At 30.7% G+C, this 16,423-nt stretch overlaps 1 protein-coding gene across 7 annotated transcripts in view; it reads left to right on the forward strand.

Moving 5' to 3' along the window:
* LOC107173420 (PAR bZIP family member Pdp1) overlaps positions 1–16,423 on the forward strand; it is a 68,254-nt gene that overhangs the window by 44,877 nt on the left and 6,954 nt on the right. For 2 of the 7 annotated variants that reach the window (XM_015523955.2, XM_015523956.2), the window contains exon 1: positions 7,654–8,205. The exons of the other annotated variants lie outside the window; for them this stretch is intronic. In XM_015523955.2, the coding sequence (XP_015379441.1) occupies positions 8,046–8,205 (160 nt within the window). In that variant the 5' untranslated portion in view covers positions 7,654–8,045. Of the gene's footprint in view, positions 1–7,653; positions 8,206–16,423 lie in introns of those variants that run through there. 7 annotated transcript variants of the gene reach the window in all.

A 16,423-nucleotide genomic window follows, 5' to 3' on the forward strand; every position in this document is an offset into this window, starting at 1 on the left:
CGTTGTACCAACTACTTTTGATCATAAAAATGTTGTGCTTACACGCCGTTTGATGTGTAATATCAATATTATCATAGCGTATATTAAATGCTTACATTAATTTCTATATATTATATTTACACGACGGGCGTCGTCGTCTATTCGTTAGTTGGAAAATGACAATTTAAAAACGGTTAATTACGAGAAAGTTATAAATGAATTACAATACACATTAAACGCGTATCGAATGCAATTATACATATAGCCAAATCGAGTACGATATTAAGCAGTTGCCTAAATACTATAACGACATCGTGTCTTGTATTTGGTTTGAAATTAATGAGTGCAGATCTCCCAATAAAACAGTTTACTTTATAATTACAATCGGGTTACGTATATGGCACGTTGTTAAATTTGAAATCAGTAATAATCACTTACGATAAAACAAATACACACTTGGATTGTGTTCAAAACCATTATAAACATAATATAATGCATAAATGTATGCCAACCATACAAGTTAATTAATTTGTATTGTTCTGGTTTGGCACAATTCATAACTCTTTCTACCTATTACGCATCATAATAATAAAGTATTCTAGCTATTAACAAAAAAAAATTTTCATATTTAAAAAATAATAATTTTAGTTGTATGTTACATAAATGTATTGAGTAAATAGATTTATTTTTTTATTTGAACATTATGAAATGTACAAATCTAGACGATGAAAAATATTTTCACACAAAATACAGTGAATGATAATTTATTATATACAATTAAAAAGTTATGAATATTTTATTATATTTTATGTTTTCCTAAATCAAATAGTAGATATTAATTCAAGAAATTATACGATATTATACGAAATTATACTATATTATAAATTATAATTATACGAGGTGATTCGTCTATCAATCATTACCCCCTGTATCCGTCCATAATAATTTCTTTCGAATGTTTTGATTTTCGGAATTTTTAGGTACCTACATAACAACCTATAAGTGTAGGAACCTAAAAATTCCTTACAAGTTATATAAGGACTATATTTTCAAATACTTACATTTTAATGAAATTTAAGAGTTGAGTATCTTGAGATATAATCAATTTTTTTTATATGAGAACCACTTTTTTTAATTTGTTAAGTTGATTTTTTTTTTTAATTTTTACTTATCTAATCTGATATTTGAATTTTCTGATTTGAATTATTTAAGTTTATGGATATTAATTATTGGCAAAAATGGTTTGTGTATTAAAATTTACTATTAACTATATCAAAACATTTAGTTTATATTTGAAACAATATGATAGACTTAATTTGGTTAGTACACATAGTACATACATTTTAATAATCCTAAAACTTCTTTATCGAATTTCGATGTTGGTTAATTAAAGTTTTTCATAAACAACATCTGTTTACCTATCAATTTTCAGTAAGAAGTATATTATAGGTGCCTATTGCCTACCCATATGTATCTATATACGCGATTACGCAGTATATGATATACTTAATTAATGGCGTAAAAACATTGTAATTGAAAATATGATCCTTAATTGTGCTTAACAACTTCAGAATTAGATTATGTACAAATGCATTATTGAAAGGAAAATGGAGGTGAGCAGTATTAACTGTATAATTATGTAATTTTCACTTATATATGATTTTGACATTCGTATAATGTATTAATATTTATTAATTAATATATAATTTAAAAAAAGTTTTTAATTTTTTACATTTGTTGTCTGTTGTATTAAAGTATTTTGATTTTGAATTATAAAGACTGAATTTCCAAAATATTTTTTTTTATCCTTAAATATGTAGGTACCTACTATATTATTTCGCTGTTACGCCATAATGAATAATTTTAACGGTGTCTGCGTTGGCAAGATAATTATTTTCCTGGTTATAGTTTATAATATAATTGGGAAATGGAGCTATTCGACATCATTTTCACTGAATGCAAGCATATTATATATTTTTAAATTCAAAATTACTCAAAAACTTTTTTTTTAAACGAGTGAAATTAGTTTTTTACTATTGGAATACCTATATATAAGAATGAATAGACTATTGTTATTTGTTACAAGTTATTATATTAAGATTTTGTACTTTACAGTAAACTATTCTGTGTGAGAATATTTCTAGGTTCCTATAATATAATACATTTCGATCATATTATAACCCCTACATATAAGTCTAGAGATTATTTAGTTGTTTGTATATTAACATGTTGACATGGATTTTTAATTATTAATTATTAGACGTTCACGTTTTAAACAAAAAAATAGGTAGTTTTTAGTATTTGAAAGAAAATTACATGCATTTTTATTTATGTATCTACTTAATTATGTTTTGTTATTAACTTTTTTTATAAAATTTCTATATCACAACGACTATTCCGTAATCTTTTAAATATAGCGTTAAAATGTTTATATTGAATTTAGATTTATTCAGCACGAACGAACTACATTATAATTTATAATTCACATTTCGCTAAAACAAATGATTTATGAAAACCACAATGAAAAGTGTCTACTCAACAGCTTCGGTGATTATTATTACTATTACTATTTATTTATATGTTTTATAGTATTTCCTAGTGAGTCGTTTGTTTGAATTATTAGAATACGTTAGGAAATCACGGCGAGAATTTATGTCAATATGGAGATGAGTTTTGAAATATAAATTCTATAATATTATATAGCGTTTTTGCACTGCAAGGTTAAGATTTTTTTCTCTTTTTCTCATACAGCTTCGGTACAGCCTTGTTCTCGGGCCGGCATCTCGTTTTTTATCGGAGGCCACTCGTTGTTCATGGATACCTATATAGCAGGAATAGGAAATCCTTGATCTTGTATTTGCCACGCGAATAACTACCGTGCACAGCCGCGCCATGTTGAATGTCGCCCATATACCTGCGGCACGCGGCTGGTTCGCTGTATATCCTCCGAATTTCTCGGTAATTGGCTCCGAAACACCGCAAGAAGGATCTTCGCGAATCCTTATTTTCCCACCGCAACGTTTGCCTACTGATTACATCGCGAATAATATATACCGTTCACTTCCGCGTAAGAGTTTGTGTGTGGACCGTGTAGAGAAGACGCCGTCTATATAATATATATATATATTACGTCTAACTGTTTTAGAGTGTGCGTGATTGTTATCACGCGCTCGTGCGATTTTCTCCGTGACTATTGGTTACCAAAATACGTTAACGCGTCTTAATTTCTAATTGTGACCGCCGTCCACGATAGAAAAAAAAAAAAAAATTTTAACAAACATTTTTAAGAATTATTATTTTCCGACAAATAACGACTGTTTGTCACGTGTAAAAGATTTTAACGGCCGTGCACATTGACTCGAATATATTTTCGAATCACACAAAAGGACTGAACATAACAATATAACATATTATGTTGTAATCACAAATTATAGTTATTACTCGCGCTTATCTCAAAAGCCAATATTTAATAAAATCTTTGTATGGTTTTAATCAACTTAATTCGGCTAAGTATTTGATTCATTCACCACTAGAATTTAAACATTTAAAACAAAGATTATAATATGCCTAAAATTTATAACAGCAGTCTTAAGTAAAACCTAAGGATGTTTATATGAGACGAAACATTTTAAATTGTATGATGTAGGTACACTACTCGATGGATGTATTGCACTTTGTAGCCTCGTCAATACAATAGTAGTTAAAGTTTGTTGTGAGTTTCTAAAGCTCAAAACAGTAAAGTCTTCTAGTTAAAAACAAACGGGAATTTATTATTCACTGCATTATCACCGGGTATTCAGTCGATACACTGACACAATTTTAATGTAGGAAACTACCGATACATCCTATATCTATACAAATCGTACTGTCAAGTGGCGTATTTTGGGTGATTTCCCTATTCTAAAATAAAAATAGTAAATTATAAAACAAATGATAATACCAATATTTAGGCGTTTTTTTTAAAAAGTCGGAGGTTTCCAGACATGGAAGACACCCCCACCAAAAAAAATAATATGTATATATATACGCCACTATAACTGTATATAATATTTATATTTGTAATACGGCGATGAATTTATAATAATAATAAACCTGCCAACTATTATAAATCCAGAAACAAAAAATAAACCACGTGGTTACTGTGATGTTTTTTCTAGATTATATTATTACATTATTATCGTTTCTTTCACTTTCACGTACGAAAAACCTTCGCGCGTGCTAAACCGACGTAGGTTTAAAAATAAAACAAATACAATATCAATATATATTATTATAATTATATGAACGGCGCTTTGTGGACCATAGCGTAGGTATTGGTTATACATATTGGCAACGTACATATTCAATTAACCCGTCTTAAAACCGGATGTGTGTAGTGTGTTTCAAATGCATTTCAGAGGGTGTCCAAATTGTTGATAAACGAGATATGCGTTCAGAGGTTTCTCTAAAAACGGTACACCAAAGGAAAGGCGAACTGGTCTAACGAGATATCGTGTTAGCACTTTGCAGTAGAGAGTGTAAGTGTGTGTCCAGCTTGAACATGTCGTGACGATTATTTGTCCATGTTATTTAGCCGCACTTAATATTATACTATACGCCGACACGCCCAACACAACTGAAAAACCAAATAACAATATTGAGTGTGAGTCAAAGCTAAAGCTCTTAAGCTGAAATAAATAAAATACGACAGAAATACAGTATACTTACCTGAATGGAAGCATACTGTAGTGCAATAATATTACGCGGGTATCCGCGACTTCCAGACTATTATTGTTTCCTTATGCTTTTACGATGTTTTAGAAAAAAATGCGCTCATTTTTGAAATGCGTTCCAACATTATACTGCTTGACAAAGCTATAATAGTATCTTTAGTATTTAATGTTTATTTTAGGGTTTCTTATATTTTACAAGGACAATATTGGCTATTTACCTATACGCCGCTAACAGAAGATACATAAAAACTCGAACTCGTTGAACAAGCGTCAACACCATATGTGAATTGACATTTAGAAATAAACAAAACAAAACATGGCAGACAACACCTTACAAAATTCAATGTATTAATTATTATTATGTGTCCCTATATAAACTGGAATATTGTAAATTCGTTTAACGGTTCTCACACCATTCCTTCGACGATACGTTTGCCACCGGTTTATACCTGTTCGATTTGTAAGAGTAGACAAATAATTTCACTTTTTAAAATAAAATTTTTAATGATCAGATGGACGAAGAAAAACTAATGATTGCTTCACATAGCTAAATGTTATAACAATTTATCTAAAAGTATATTATCATAATATTTGGTAATGGTTATTACTTTTTATATTAATACAATTTGAATGTATATACAAAACGTAATCTATAATTTCTTTCAAACTTAAGCTTAGGACTTGGGATAAACTATGTAGTTTCATTAATATAATGTGTGTGTTTACCGGAAACTATTGAACTATTGTAGTCATTAAGTAATGCATTACTTTAATGTAGGCAATGATGTTAAAAGTAAAATTAGGTTAGATTTATCGTTTATCCAGATGAAAACCTTATTATTAGTTACACTAATATGCCGTACATTGACAATCTGGTTACCTTTAACAATAAAAATATTTAATGATTATTAGATATTATTATTCATAAATATTGCCATGTCTTGTATAAATAATGACAGTTCCAACATATCTCAACATAACATTACACTATTTCATTTATTAGCATTTAATGTTTTTGAATGAATATGCGTAAAATTACTATAATATACTACTACCGATAAAGTCAATATAAACGTAAATCATATTTGTCGAATTTTCCATTGAACTTTGATATAGGTAAGTACTTATATATATTTCATTTGCATTATAAATTTAATTGTTGCTAATGTAAAACCCTTCATAAAGTTATCACAATAAAAGACGTATACTGCTAGTATATTAAATACAGGGTGATCTTTTTAATTAACTTGTCTCGTAAAAAATTTAAATAATTAAAAACATTTTATTTTGCATAATTAAGTCATTCCAAACAATCTTTTTGAAAAAAATTATATTTTTGAACGCTATTGTTTCTAAAATGTTTCACTTTTCTGAGTGACCGCGTTCTTTTCAATCCAAAACGGGAAATTCTTCTGAGAATTTTCAAATATAACAATTTAATTTCGAACAAGAATATTAATTCAATTAGTTACAATTTTTTTGAATTTTTATTAAGTAGAGTAGAATGGCACAGGAGTATCTAGAAAAATATTGATCCTTTACTATTCACTAATCTAAACTTTAAATACTTAATAATGATAACTTCGATTGAAATTTGATTTCCATTTACCAGAATCCTTAAAAAAAGAAAAATTGTTTTGAAACACAAAACACACTTTTTCAAAAACATAATACTTTTGGCGATGTTGAGCATTAACAATTAAAAGATTCATCCTGTACACTATTTATTTTAAATACTTTACTGTGAGTAATCGTTTTACTTAATTTTTTTATTTGTCATTCTTTATGTACTATGAATAATGTAATATAATAATAATATAACTGACAGTCTACACATCATATGAATAGATTTAACTATACTAGTTTAAAACCTTATTTATCTGTGTTACAGTATAATAAATAAAAGCTATACGTTTTTATGTATACATATATTATACCTGTATTAATATATTATTATGTCGGAAATGAAGAAAATTTTTCAAAAATATTAAACGAGTAATGCAAAAAAAGTTATTTATTATAATATATTGATACATAACATGCCATGGAACCGAAATTATTTTGTGTTAAATTAAATTTTAATAATAATAGATAAAAATGTATTGCATGCATAAGAATATAAAAATTACCATGATAATAGATTATTGATTTTTAGTTCATATTTTAATTTAATAAATAGTTGTTATGTAAACGTGAAAACTATAACATCTATTAATGTATCTACTACATATACTTAAGTAGATATATTTTTAAAAAAAATAATTAATTTTATTAGCTAATAAATTAATATTATTACAAAGATACATTTTTATTTTTTAAGAAAAAATGGTCCTTGAACCACGAAATGTGCGGTTATGATCTTAATAAAAGTATACATTTAGCCAATAATCTTGGTTGTTGAGGCTTTATATATATATAAAAAAAAGTATACCTATAACTAATCATTTTTCCGATATTCGTTTAATCGTACAATGGTACTTTAATGGCGTCTGCCATGGCTACTGCATGAACGTATATTATAATATGTTGGTCATAATATATACCGCAGCTCACACAATATTACGCGAACCCAACGGAAACAATAATATCGTATATTAAATTGGACACGATATAGCATCGAAAGCCGTTCGAAATTCAAATTGACGATTAAGAAAGAAAAGGTCTCCGGATATGGATATAATATGATGGTGGGCAAATGTAAATTCGGGTACATAATATATACATTTTTTTTTTCCTATACGTGTTATTATTATTATTATTATTATCATCATCATCATCACCGTCATCACCGTCGTCGTCGTCGCCGTTATTATTATTTATGAAAAGGCAGATAAGGAACGAAATTGATATGATAATGTTTGGTGCTGAGAAACCGCGTGGAGAGGGGTATACCGTGGTTCCGGAGTTATTGTGGGGGACCGTGTGCGGTGCGAGCGCCAAGACGGTACCGGCGGCGTCGTGACTGCCAGTCAGCGCCGGTGCTGCGTGCCGAGATCAGTTCCCCCGAGAACACGCGTGCCCTCGTCGGTAGTCGAAGCACAGTAAAAAAGCTTAAACAACGTTTTCAGAAAAATTAAATAAAAGGCGGTTCATCATTTCCGTTGTTATTTGGTTTTTTTCGAAATACGTTTCAAGCCGCCGTTTTTACGTGATCATGCTGTGATCGGACGTTCGAATTCCGACGGATTTTTTTTACGGATATATTGAGAGATTATTGTTTTTTAAGTCTCGGCAAAGTTGCCCTTCTAGTTGTCCACCGTAAAATAATATCGTACTGTTTTTTTTTTTTACGCGCTGGTAATTTGTTTTCGATTTTTTTTTTTATAATTTCGCGCATATTATTATAAATCAAAGATGTACGAAGCAAAGTGTATTGTAATGGACTACCAGCACCACAACGCTCAACTGCAGGCGCAGACACAGCAACACTTACAGCAACTCCAATCGTTAGCTCCTGATTCGACCAGGTGGAATCAGTATCAACAGTTTTGGCGACATCAGATGCTAATGAATGGTATTAAATGATTTTATACGAACGATTATTATGTATTATAGTTTTAAGCGTTTCATACAACTACTGGACTGATGTATTCCTAAAAAATTCATCATTTTTATGCTACTGTATGCGGATGATATTATGCGCATAATATACAAGATACAACGCAGTCCAACAAATACGATGCGTTTCTGAATTCGTGATGTTCAATATCTCTCCGTCCTATATATATATCCACATATTTAATTTATTTTAATTATTATATAAACGAGTAAGAACGTTAATATATATCATGTATATTGCATGTGTGAAACTATATACTTAATCGATGGGTGGAAAAAAATTCCTCTCGAATATCGAATATATTAAAAATCACTATTCGAGTATATTTTTTAACGTATTACCTATTCGTGTTAAGTATAAAGTTAAAGTTCAATTCGTCTTACTCTATTTGTTTAAACGTATTAATATAACGTTAAAATAAAAACTAATTAATTTTCTTCCTATAAATACGTAGTATGTTTCTTAGGCATCATTTTCATCACCGAACATAAAGTTAATTCCAATAATTTTCAATTGATGACGATTGAAATATATTATAATATATCCATACATTCATATTGGTGGACAAGTTAGTGTGGTCACGTACACCGCATTTCATACCTCAAGGTGACATTTTTAAGGGTTAAATATAAAAAAATTACCAAAGGTCGACAGTGCGATAAGTTATCGTTTGCGTAACAAAAAAATATTTTCGTTGGTGTACGATTTGATTATTTATCTATCAGCAAATATAAATATTTTTTTTCATTTTGCTGGTAACATTAGGTAACACATCAAATGTACGTTTTTTTGTGTATTTTTTTCCAAAGGTATAATCCAATAATGTTATCATCGTAAATAAACCTATAAAAAATTGAAACCATAATCATTAAACTACATATTACAACGTTTACTATGATAGAAAAAAATTGAAAAAGAACCATTGAGTTTCTTTCGCAATGAAATGAAACAGATGATAATATTGTCGCGTCACATTTTGAATACCCAAAAGTGAAATGTCTGAGAGACGACCTTGAAAGAGACGCACACCACTTTCTATTCGATTCTCGAGCGCACACGTGATTAAGCTTTCATAATGAACAACAATACATTTGGGTCATTACAAATGATTTTCTTCTCTTCTGCAACCCCTCACTCACTGTGTGTTATTTATTGACGTCCGTGGACGCCGTACAGGCGATAATATATTAATATCATTGTACGCTGCGACAAATTTATTGAGATTCATGTGAATTATCCATGAACGAACGCTAGCAGTACATTTCCCGCTGCAACCGAACTGAATATATGAAAGTAAACACGTCTTATTCACTATTTGTGTAGGTACACTTATCGCCTTAAAAACGAATAAATAGTAACGTACTGAGTGTCATATTATCTCGGCTAACGAAATTTATTGTAATTTATCTTTGAATTACATTTACTGAAGTTTTCTAATCCGTTCTGTGTTTACATTGTTCGAGATTAAATAGATATCACTTGTGATCATAAAAAAAAAGAATATAGTAATAACAATAATCACTTAATGCGTTCGCCATGCTAATGTAATAAAACATAATTTTTCCCTCCATTCCCTGCGTAAAAAATCTTCACTCCTTCTCGGCGACACGTACAGCTGATGTCTGGTTATATTTGTTCTAAATCCGTTAGACTTTCTGCCGAAAAATTAGGTACCTATATACCACGATGTGCCATTTAACAGAAAATATACACACGGTATATGCACGCACTTTCAATTTCAATGGTCAGCTAATTACATTTGTATAATACATAATATGCACACGAGAACGTCCTTAACGAATCTTAATGAGTGAAATTCGAAAGTTTTATAATCGTCATTAATGATCGCAGGGATTTTAGGACGTTAATCAATTTATCTATTATTACACAATAAACATTTTATGATGTACGCGCACGCGTTATTCTTTCGATGTGTTTTTTATTCATATGATTTTCACACCTTTGTCTGGCCAATAAATGAAAACAGAAAGCGATATTGAACACTGCAACGACAACAAAAGCAAATATAGCTATTACCTATGTATAATATATCCGCTCACGTCAGAAAGAACGCGTATAGAATAAACACTAATGTGTATGTATATATATGCGCGTGTGTATGTGTGTGCGCACGTTTGTGAGTGTATTTATGAGTGTACACCTATGATTTTTTTTTACGATGGTATAAAATCACATGAAACTGTGTTTCAACGAATACGATAATAATATAATAGTATCGAGTTTTTGGAGACTTTAACGATAGACCACAAATGCGAATGTGAATAGATGAAAAGTATATTATTATGCGGTTTTTTTTTGATCCTAGTTGTCACGTGCAGAAATAACGTAAAATTCGAACAGTACTCTGCTATAGTCGTATATACTGCACTCCGAGGAGCCAGCCGACTGTATTATCCACTTTCACTTGCGCGCCGCTCCGTTATTTCCGGGGTAGCCTTGTTCGACCGGTTAGCGCCTTAAAGAAAGAAAGAAGAAAAAACAAATCAACGACGTGGGCATAGAATAAACTACATTTTTTTTTCGTTTCGTTTGTTTTCTCAAGATCGATATTACTGAAATAGAAATTATAAATTACTATTCGACGATGGTGTACAACGCGTATACATGTAATCACGAAAATATTTTAATAATATTATATTATATTTACCAATGTAGTACTATTATACATACCTAATAGATACGCATATTGAGTATAATTTTTCTCTCGTTATATTATTTAATGCATTCGTCGAAAATGAATTAAAACAACTGATGTACAACACAGATTGTTCCTAAAGTTAACTAATTAAATAGCAAATTGAAATTAATATTGAAGAATTCAGTTATTTGTATCTACACAATATGTTATGTACCTATATTGTGTATTGACTATATTGGCCGGATGAAAGTGAGCTGTAGAGAGAGGTCCGTTTAATATCAACTCAAAGCATATTATTTTAGTGGAAAACCTGTAGCGATAATCTATTTCATTATTTTTATTCGATCATAATGTCAGAATTTAAATTCGGTCATATTAATATTAGATGTACATGGATTTCGTTTTGAACTTTGGCCATCAGTCATATTTTTTAAACTTTTCGAACCCTGCTGAAATCATCAAACGACATTTTTTTACAAATCCCGAACGCAATATTTAAAGGCGCCTCTGTAGTTCTCGCATGCCGATAGGTTTATGTTTAACGATGGAAAAATATTCATCTATATTTTTTACGGTATATACGTAATAGCAGTTTGTATAGCACATACTGTACTTAACGTTACAATGTCGGGATAACGCTGCACGCGCGGGCAGCGTGAAATAATATTTATAGCTGCCCTGGTGGTGTATTATAATAATATTATGCCTATTATACGATTTCCCCAGTCGCGACCAACACGCAAACGCAGTCACTTTTTAATAATAATAAAAATAATACACTTAAAATATTCGTCTCTCTCTATATAATACACATTATCCGACGACGACGTCGTCATCATAATATACGTCGAGATTCGATCGTGTCCGTGCGCGCATATTATACGCGTATACATCATGTACACATTATAATGTATGTGTGTGTGTGTGTGCATATACATTTACTTAGAAATGGCCGCCCACCACGGACCTGCAGCACCGTCTGTAATATTGACAATTCCGTCAACGCAGAAGTGAAAGTGTTTTTATTAAATTTTTTTTTCGTCTATAAATATGTGTATTTTATATATATTTCGTTTATGCACGCGCGCACTGGCCCGTCCGTTAGCGTATTTATACGCACACTGCTAAAATATTATATTATTATTATTATTATTATTATTATTATACGTCGTGTCCCCTCTAGGACGTCCGCTCGTAAGTCGGCATAATAAGTGTAGGCATACACACGAAAACTCTCACTTTCTTCGCTTTATCCATGTAATATAATATAATGTGCCCACGCGCGAAAATCGGAGCGCGAATCGCACCGTCCGCCGGCGGCGGCGGACAGTTTGGTCAGGTCGGAATAAACGATATAACGGTATTCGGAATAATAGTAATAATAGTAATAATAGTAATAATGTTCCCAGGCATAGCTGCCGGTCGGTGGTGAATATAATAATTATTGTCGGAGCAAGCTTTCCGCGGTGGCGGGCGGTTGAGTAATATCTATTAAAACCGCGCAAATATAGCGCATTATAACGGGACGCCGCGTTTTTTATTTTTAAAATCGGCCGGCGGGACGGGGGGAAGGTGACGGAGAAAGACGTACGGTCGGTCTTGGTACGTTGGTCACACTATATGTATACCGCACGCGATGGTGTAGCGCGACGGGTGAAAGTGAGATGGGAACCACTTTCGCCGGGAAATACCCGCTCGACGACGCCGCCGCCGACGCAACCGGTGTCCTTCCGGAATCCACGCCGCCGCCGCCTCGCGTGATTCGTTTTTATTTTTTCTTTCCAATCTCCTACCGAGCCCGGAATCGTTAATAACTGTTCTTTTTTTTCACCGCCGTCTGCAAATAGAAAACGCAACGGTAAAAATATAATATAATTGCCACGCGGACCGGCTGACTGCGACTATAAGTAATGTATATTATTATTATTATTATTATTATTATGGGCCCCCCGACCGACGTTATAATAATGTAATACCATAACGTTATGATATAGGTACCTATACCTAAATACAACACTCGTCGTACGTTTTGTGTATACCTATACGTGCTGTACATAGAAACGGTGTATGTTTTTGAAACATCGTTTTTTTTTTTCGTGTACGAAAGTCCGACTACTGTGGGAAGGCGAATCATAGTTTTCTCGATACTTTTTTGAAAAGTTCGATTGATGCATATTTTGTGCTTTATTCACTTTGGATTTGTTGAAACTGCATCACCACTGAAATAGGAACCGGGCTCAATTTTAAGAACGATTTCATTGATAGGTGCTAAATGTAATAATAAGTACACATTACCAAAATTTAAAATAGGCGTTTTGCTAGATTTTTTTTTTGTTTGTTATTTGGTAGTTCAATGTTTATGTTCCAACTAGTTGAACTAGTATTATTATAATGTAATTTACATCAGCGACAATATTAGCTATTAATAAATACCGTATTATTCGTATATGAGTGTATATGACACTTATTATTATTATACATCGGCGCAGTGTAATAAAAATAATAACAGGAATAAGAACATGTTATTTTCGCAGAGGGTGAATAAAACTTTTGGTTTTTACAATTTATATAATTCAGTGGCGTACCTGTGAAACATTTTTTTTTTTAGGGGCATAAATTAATTGTACACATTTTTATGGTTATAAATTATAATCTGAAACTGTATTATAAATTATTGTTAAATACTTAAAACATGAATCTTATACTACATTGATAGGTGATATTAAAAACTTTTGATATCAAACACGATTATAATCAGTGAAAATTAAAAATATTTATTATTTACATTATTTAAGTTTGGCAATAAATTTGTATTATGACATCAAAAAACTTATGGTGGGAGGGGTACGCCACTGTTATATATATATATATATGTGTGTGTGTGTGTGTGTGTAGTGTATATGTTACAGAGTGTAATAACCACTCTTGTTATATTATATTTTTAATTATGAATATTTTGCCCTCGTCTGAAGCATCGTTCGACGTCCGGACAACATTGCAGTGTTGTTGCCCTATTAAATTGTACATATTACATTGTACATTTGTACTGCACAATTCGAATTATTTATTAATTTTCTTATAATTAAAACTAATATACCTACCTTCTTGTATTGTTGTTAACGATGTATTTATTTTGGCATTTTAACGACCAAGACGTATAAACTACACACGCGATAACAATAGTTGATAACGAGTAAATAATATTTTGCTTAATAGGTATAATGTTGTGTTGACGACTTAACATGTACTTGTGTTGACAGACTTTCGTTCGAAATTATTTGATACTTAGTTTCTATCCACATACGAATATTATAATAAATAACAATTATTATTATTTATTATTAATATGTAAAAATTATCAACTTGCTGGCGCATGACATGTTTCATGCTTGTCTAGTATTTTCTGTTATCTAAAATTTATCGGTCAAAAACTCAAAAGTATTGTAATCTTGAGCACATGATTCCGAAATATAAGAATTGAAATTTCTTGTAAAAAAATGAACTACGAGAAAAACAATTTGACTAAAAAACGAATCAGTCATGTACCGAAACTGGTGTTGATAAATGAGTGAAACGATATTCGTCATCCGAATTCCTGGCGAATTCGATATTTTGCTTTACAAGTAGTATCTCTCTGTCGTCGTTTATATAATTTGAAACTGGTTTTGGATTTTTTTCAAGTCGAAAAAAAAATAAAGATTCGAGAAAGCCAAAAACTCATTGTTGACGACGGCGGGACCAACGGATTAATTTATACATCCAGTTAACGCGAAAAAAAAATATGTGTAAAAAATATTTAATGATGATAATAGTATAGCGGTATAGTAGTTAAGTTCTTCGGGCCGAACGACTTTTGCTCTTCTGCAGCTGATGTTGCGCAATCGGAATAATAATAATAATAATATTATATATCCGGACTCTCGAGCAGCACTTTCACTTCGCGCTATAACTGCCGCCGCCGCCGTCGCCACCGACGTAGTCTGTGAACACGGCATATAATAAATAATCACATTACACTACAATATAGTAATAATAATAATAATAATAATAATAATAACAATAATGCACGTCGATATAACGCTACTATTAATGAACACTGCGAATCAGATTAAAATTTAAAAAAAAAAAAAATGTAATACGTGTTCGCGGACGATATATTTCATTTTTTTTTTTCAGAAGAAACGCGCCCGACCGTTTCCGACCGGCTTTATCTTGTCGGATTATCAGAAAATAATATTTTACTTGTTTTGGACGAATTAATGGAATTTGAATTTTCACACACGTTTTGACGCGATAATCTCAAAATTTTGCGCACACGCGTTCGACTCGAACGAAATCTACTTTGAATAGAAAGTTTAGAATGGCCGGTGGGATACGATATTAAAAAAACAGAATAATAAACGAGTAAACGTGGTGTGTAACGGTTTAAATTATTTATGAAATTTATTATTACCATTATCGTTTGTATATTATTAATTATTATGTAGGTAGATACCGTTATAAACAGCATCACACTTTTCAGACTACATTTTCATACGCCGCCGCCGTGTGTTAATCGCTGTCCTTTTAATATATTATGATGCTAAACGGCTTTTTTGCTAAATTCACCATATTATCCCACAGATATTATGTTATTCTGTTTCATATTATCATTTTTATTTTCTAAACTAGTTTTCGTTAGTAGGTATTAATAGTAATTAGTTTATCATTTTCAAGTATACCTACGCATGCCAGTTTCGTAAAATGGAAATTATATTTATAATATTTTGAATGTTATCTAGGCTCTACCTAATCTTAATAAAATGTTTTCTAAATTGTGCGCGCAAGTTGCGATGATTTTTTTTTGTCAATCAAAAAATTTGACAAGCCACACTAAGCCAGTGACAGTAACCACTTGTGCGTTGTGCATTTCCTATGTTATAAGTACAATATATTATGTTATAACATTACCGCTATTGTCTACTATTGTCTATATAAATGTAATTAGAAATTATACCGAGTAAAAAAAAAACACGATGATATACAACCATTTTTACTGTAATTAATATAGATTATTAATGAATATTAAATATTGTATTTTAATAATAATATTGCACACCATAATCTTTTCAACACCTGCACTGGTCAATGATGTTAAAAAAATGATTGATAAATCCATCAGCTACCTTTGTAGTGTAAATATTAAAATGAGTTTCATTTATACATCATTGAAACAAAATAATCGAATAAATTTATTATGTGTATAGATAATTATGATAATTTATGTATAATAAAATCATTCATCTATCAGTAATACGTCGAATCTATTTTGTTATACAGTCATCTCAGTCATAGTTCAACACTGATAAAATATAAAGTACTGCATAATTTCTGAATAAACTACTTTTTTTTTTTGTATAGATGGAGTCTGAATAATGGTTATCTTTATTTAATATTATTTTATACACATAATTATATTATATTACTAGGCTGTATATAATTATTATGATATAAACGTGTACAATAAAACACCAT

The sequence above is a fragment of the Diuraphis noxia genome, unplaced genomic scaffold, assembly GCF_037042655.1.
Source record: "Diuraphis noxia isolate RWA-SAM2 unplaced genomic scaffold, SU_Dnox_SAM2 contig0002, whole genome shotgun sequence".
Lineage (NCBI taxonomy): Eukaryota > Metazoa > Arthropoda > Insecta > Hemiptera > Aphididae > Diuraphis > Diuraphis noxia.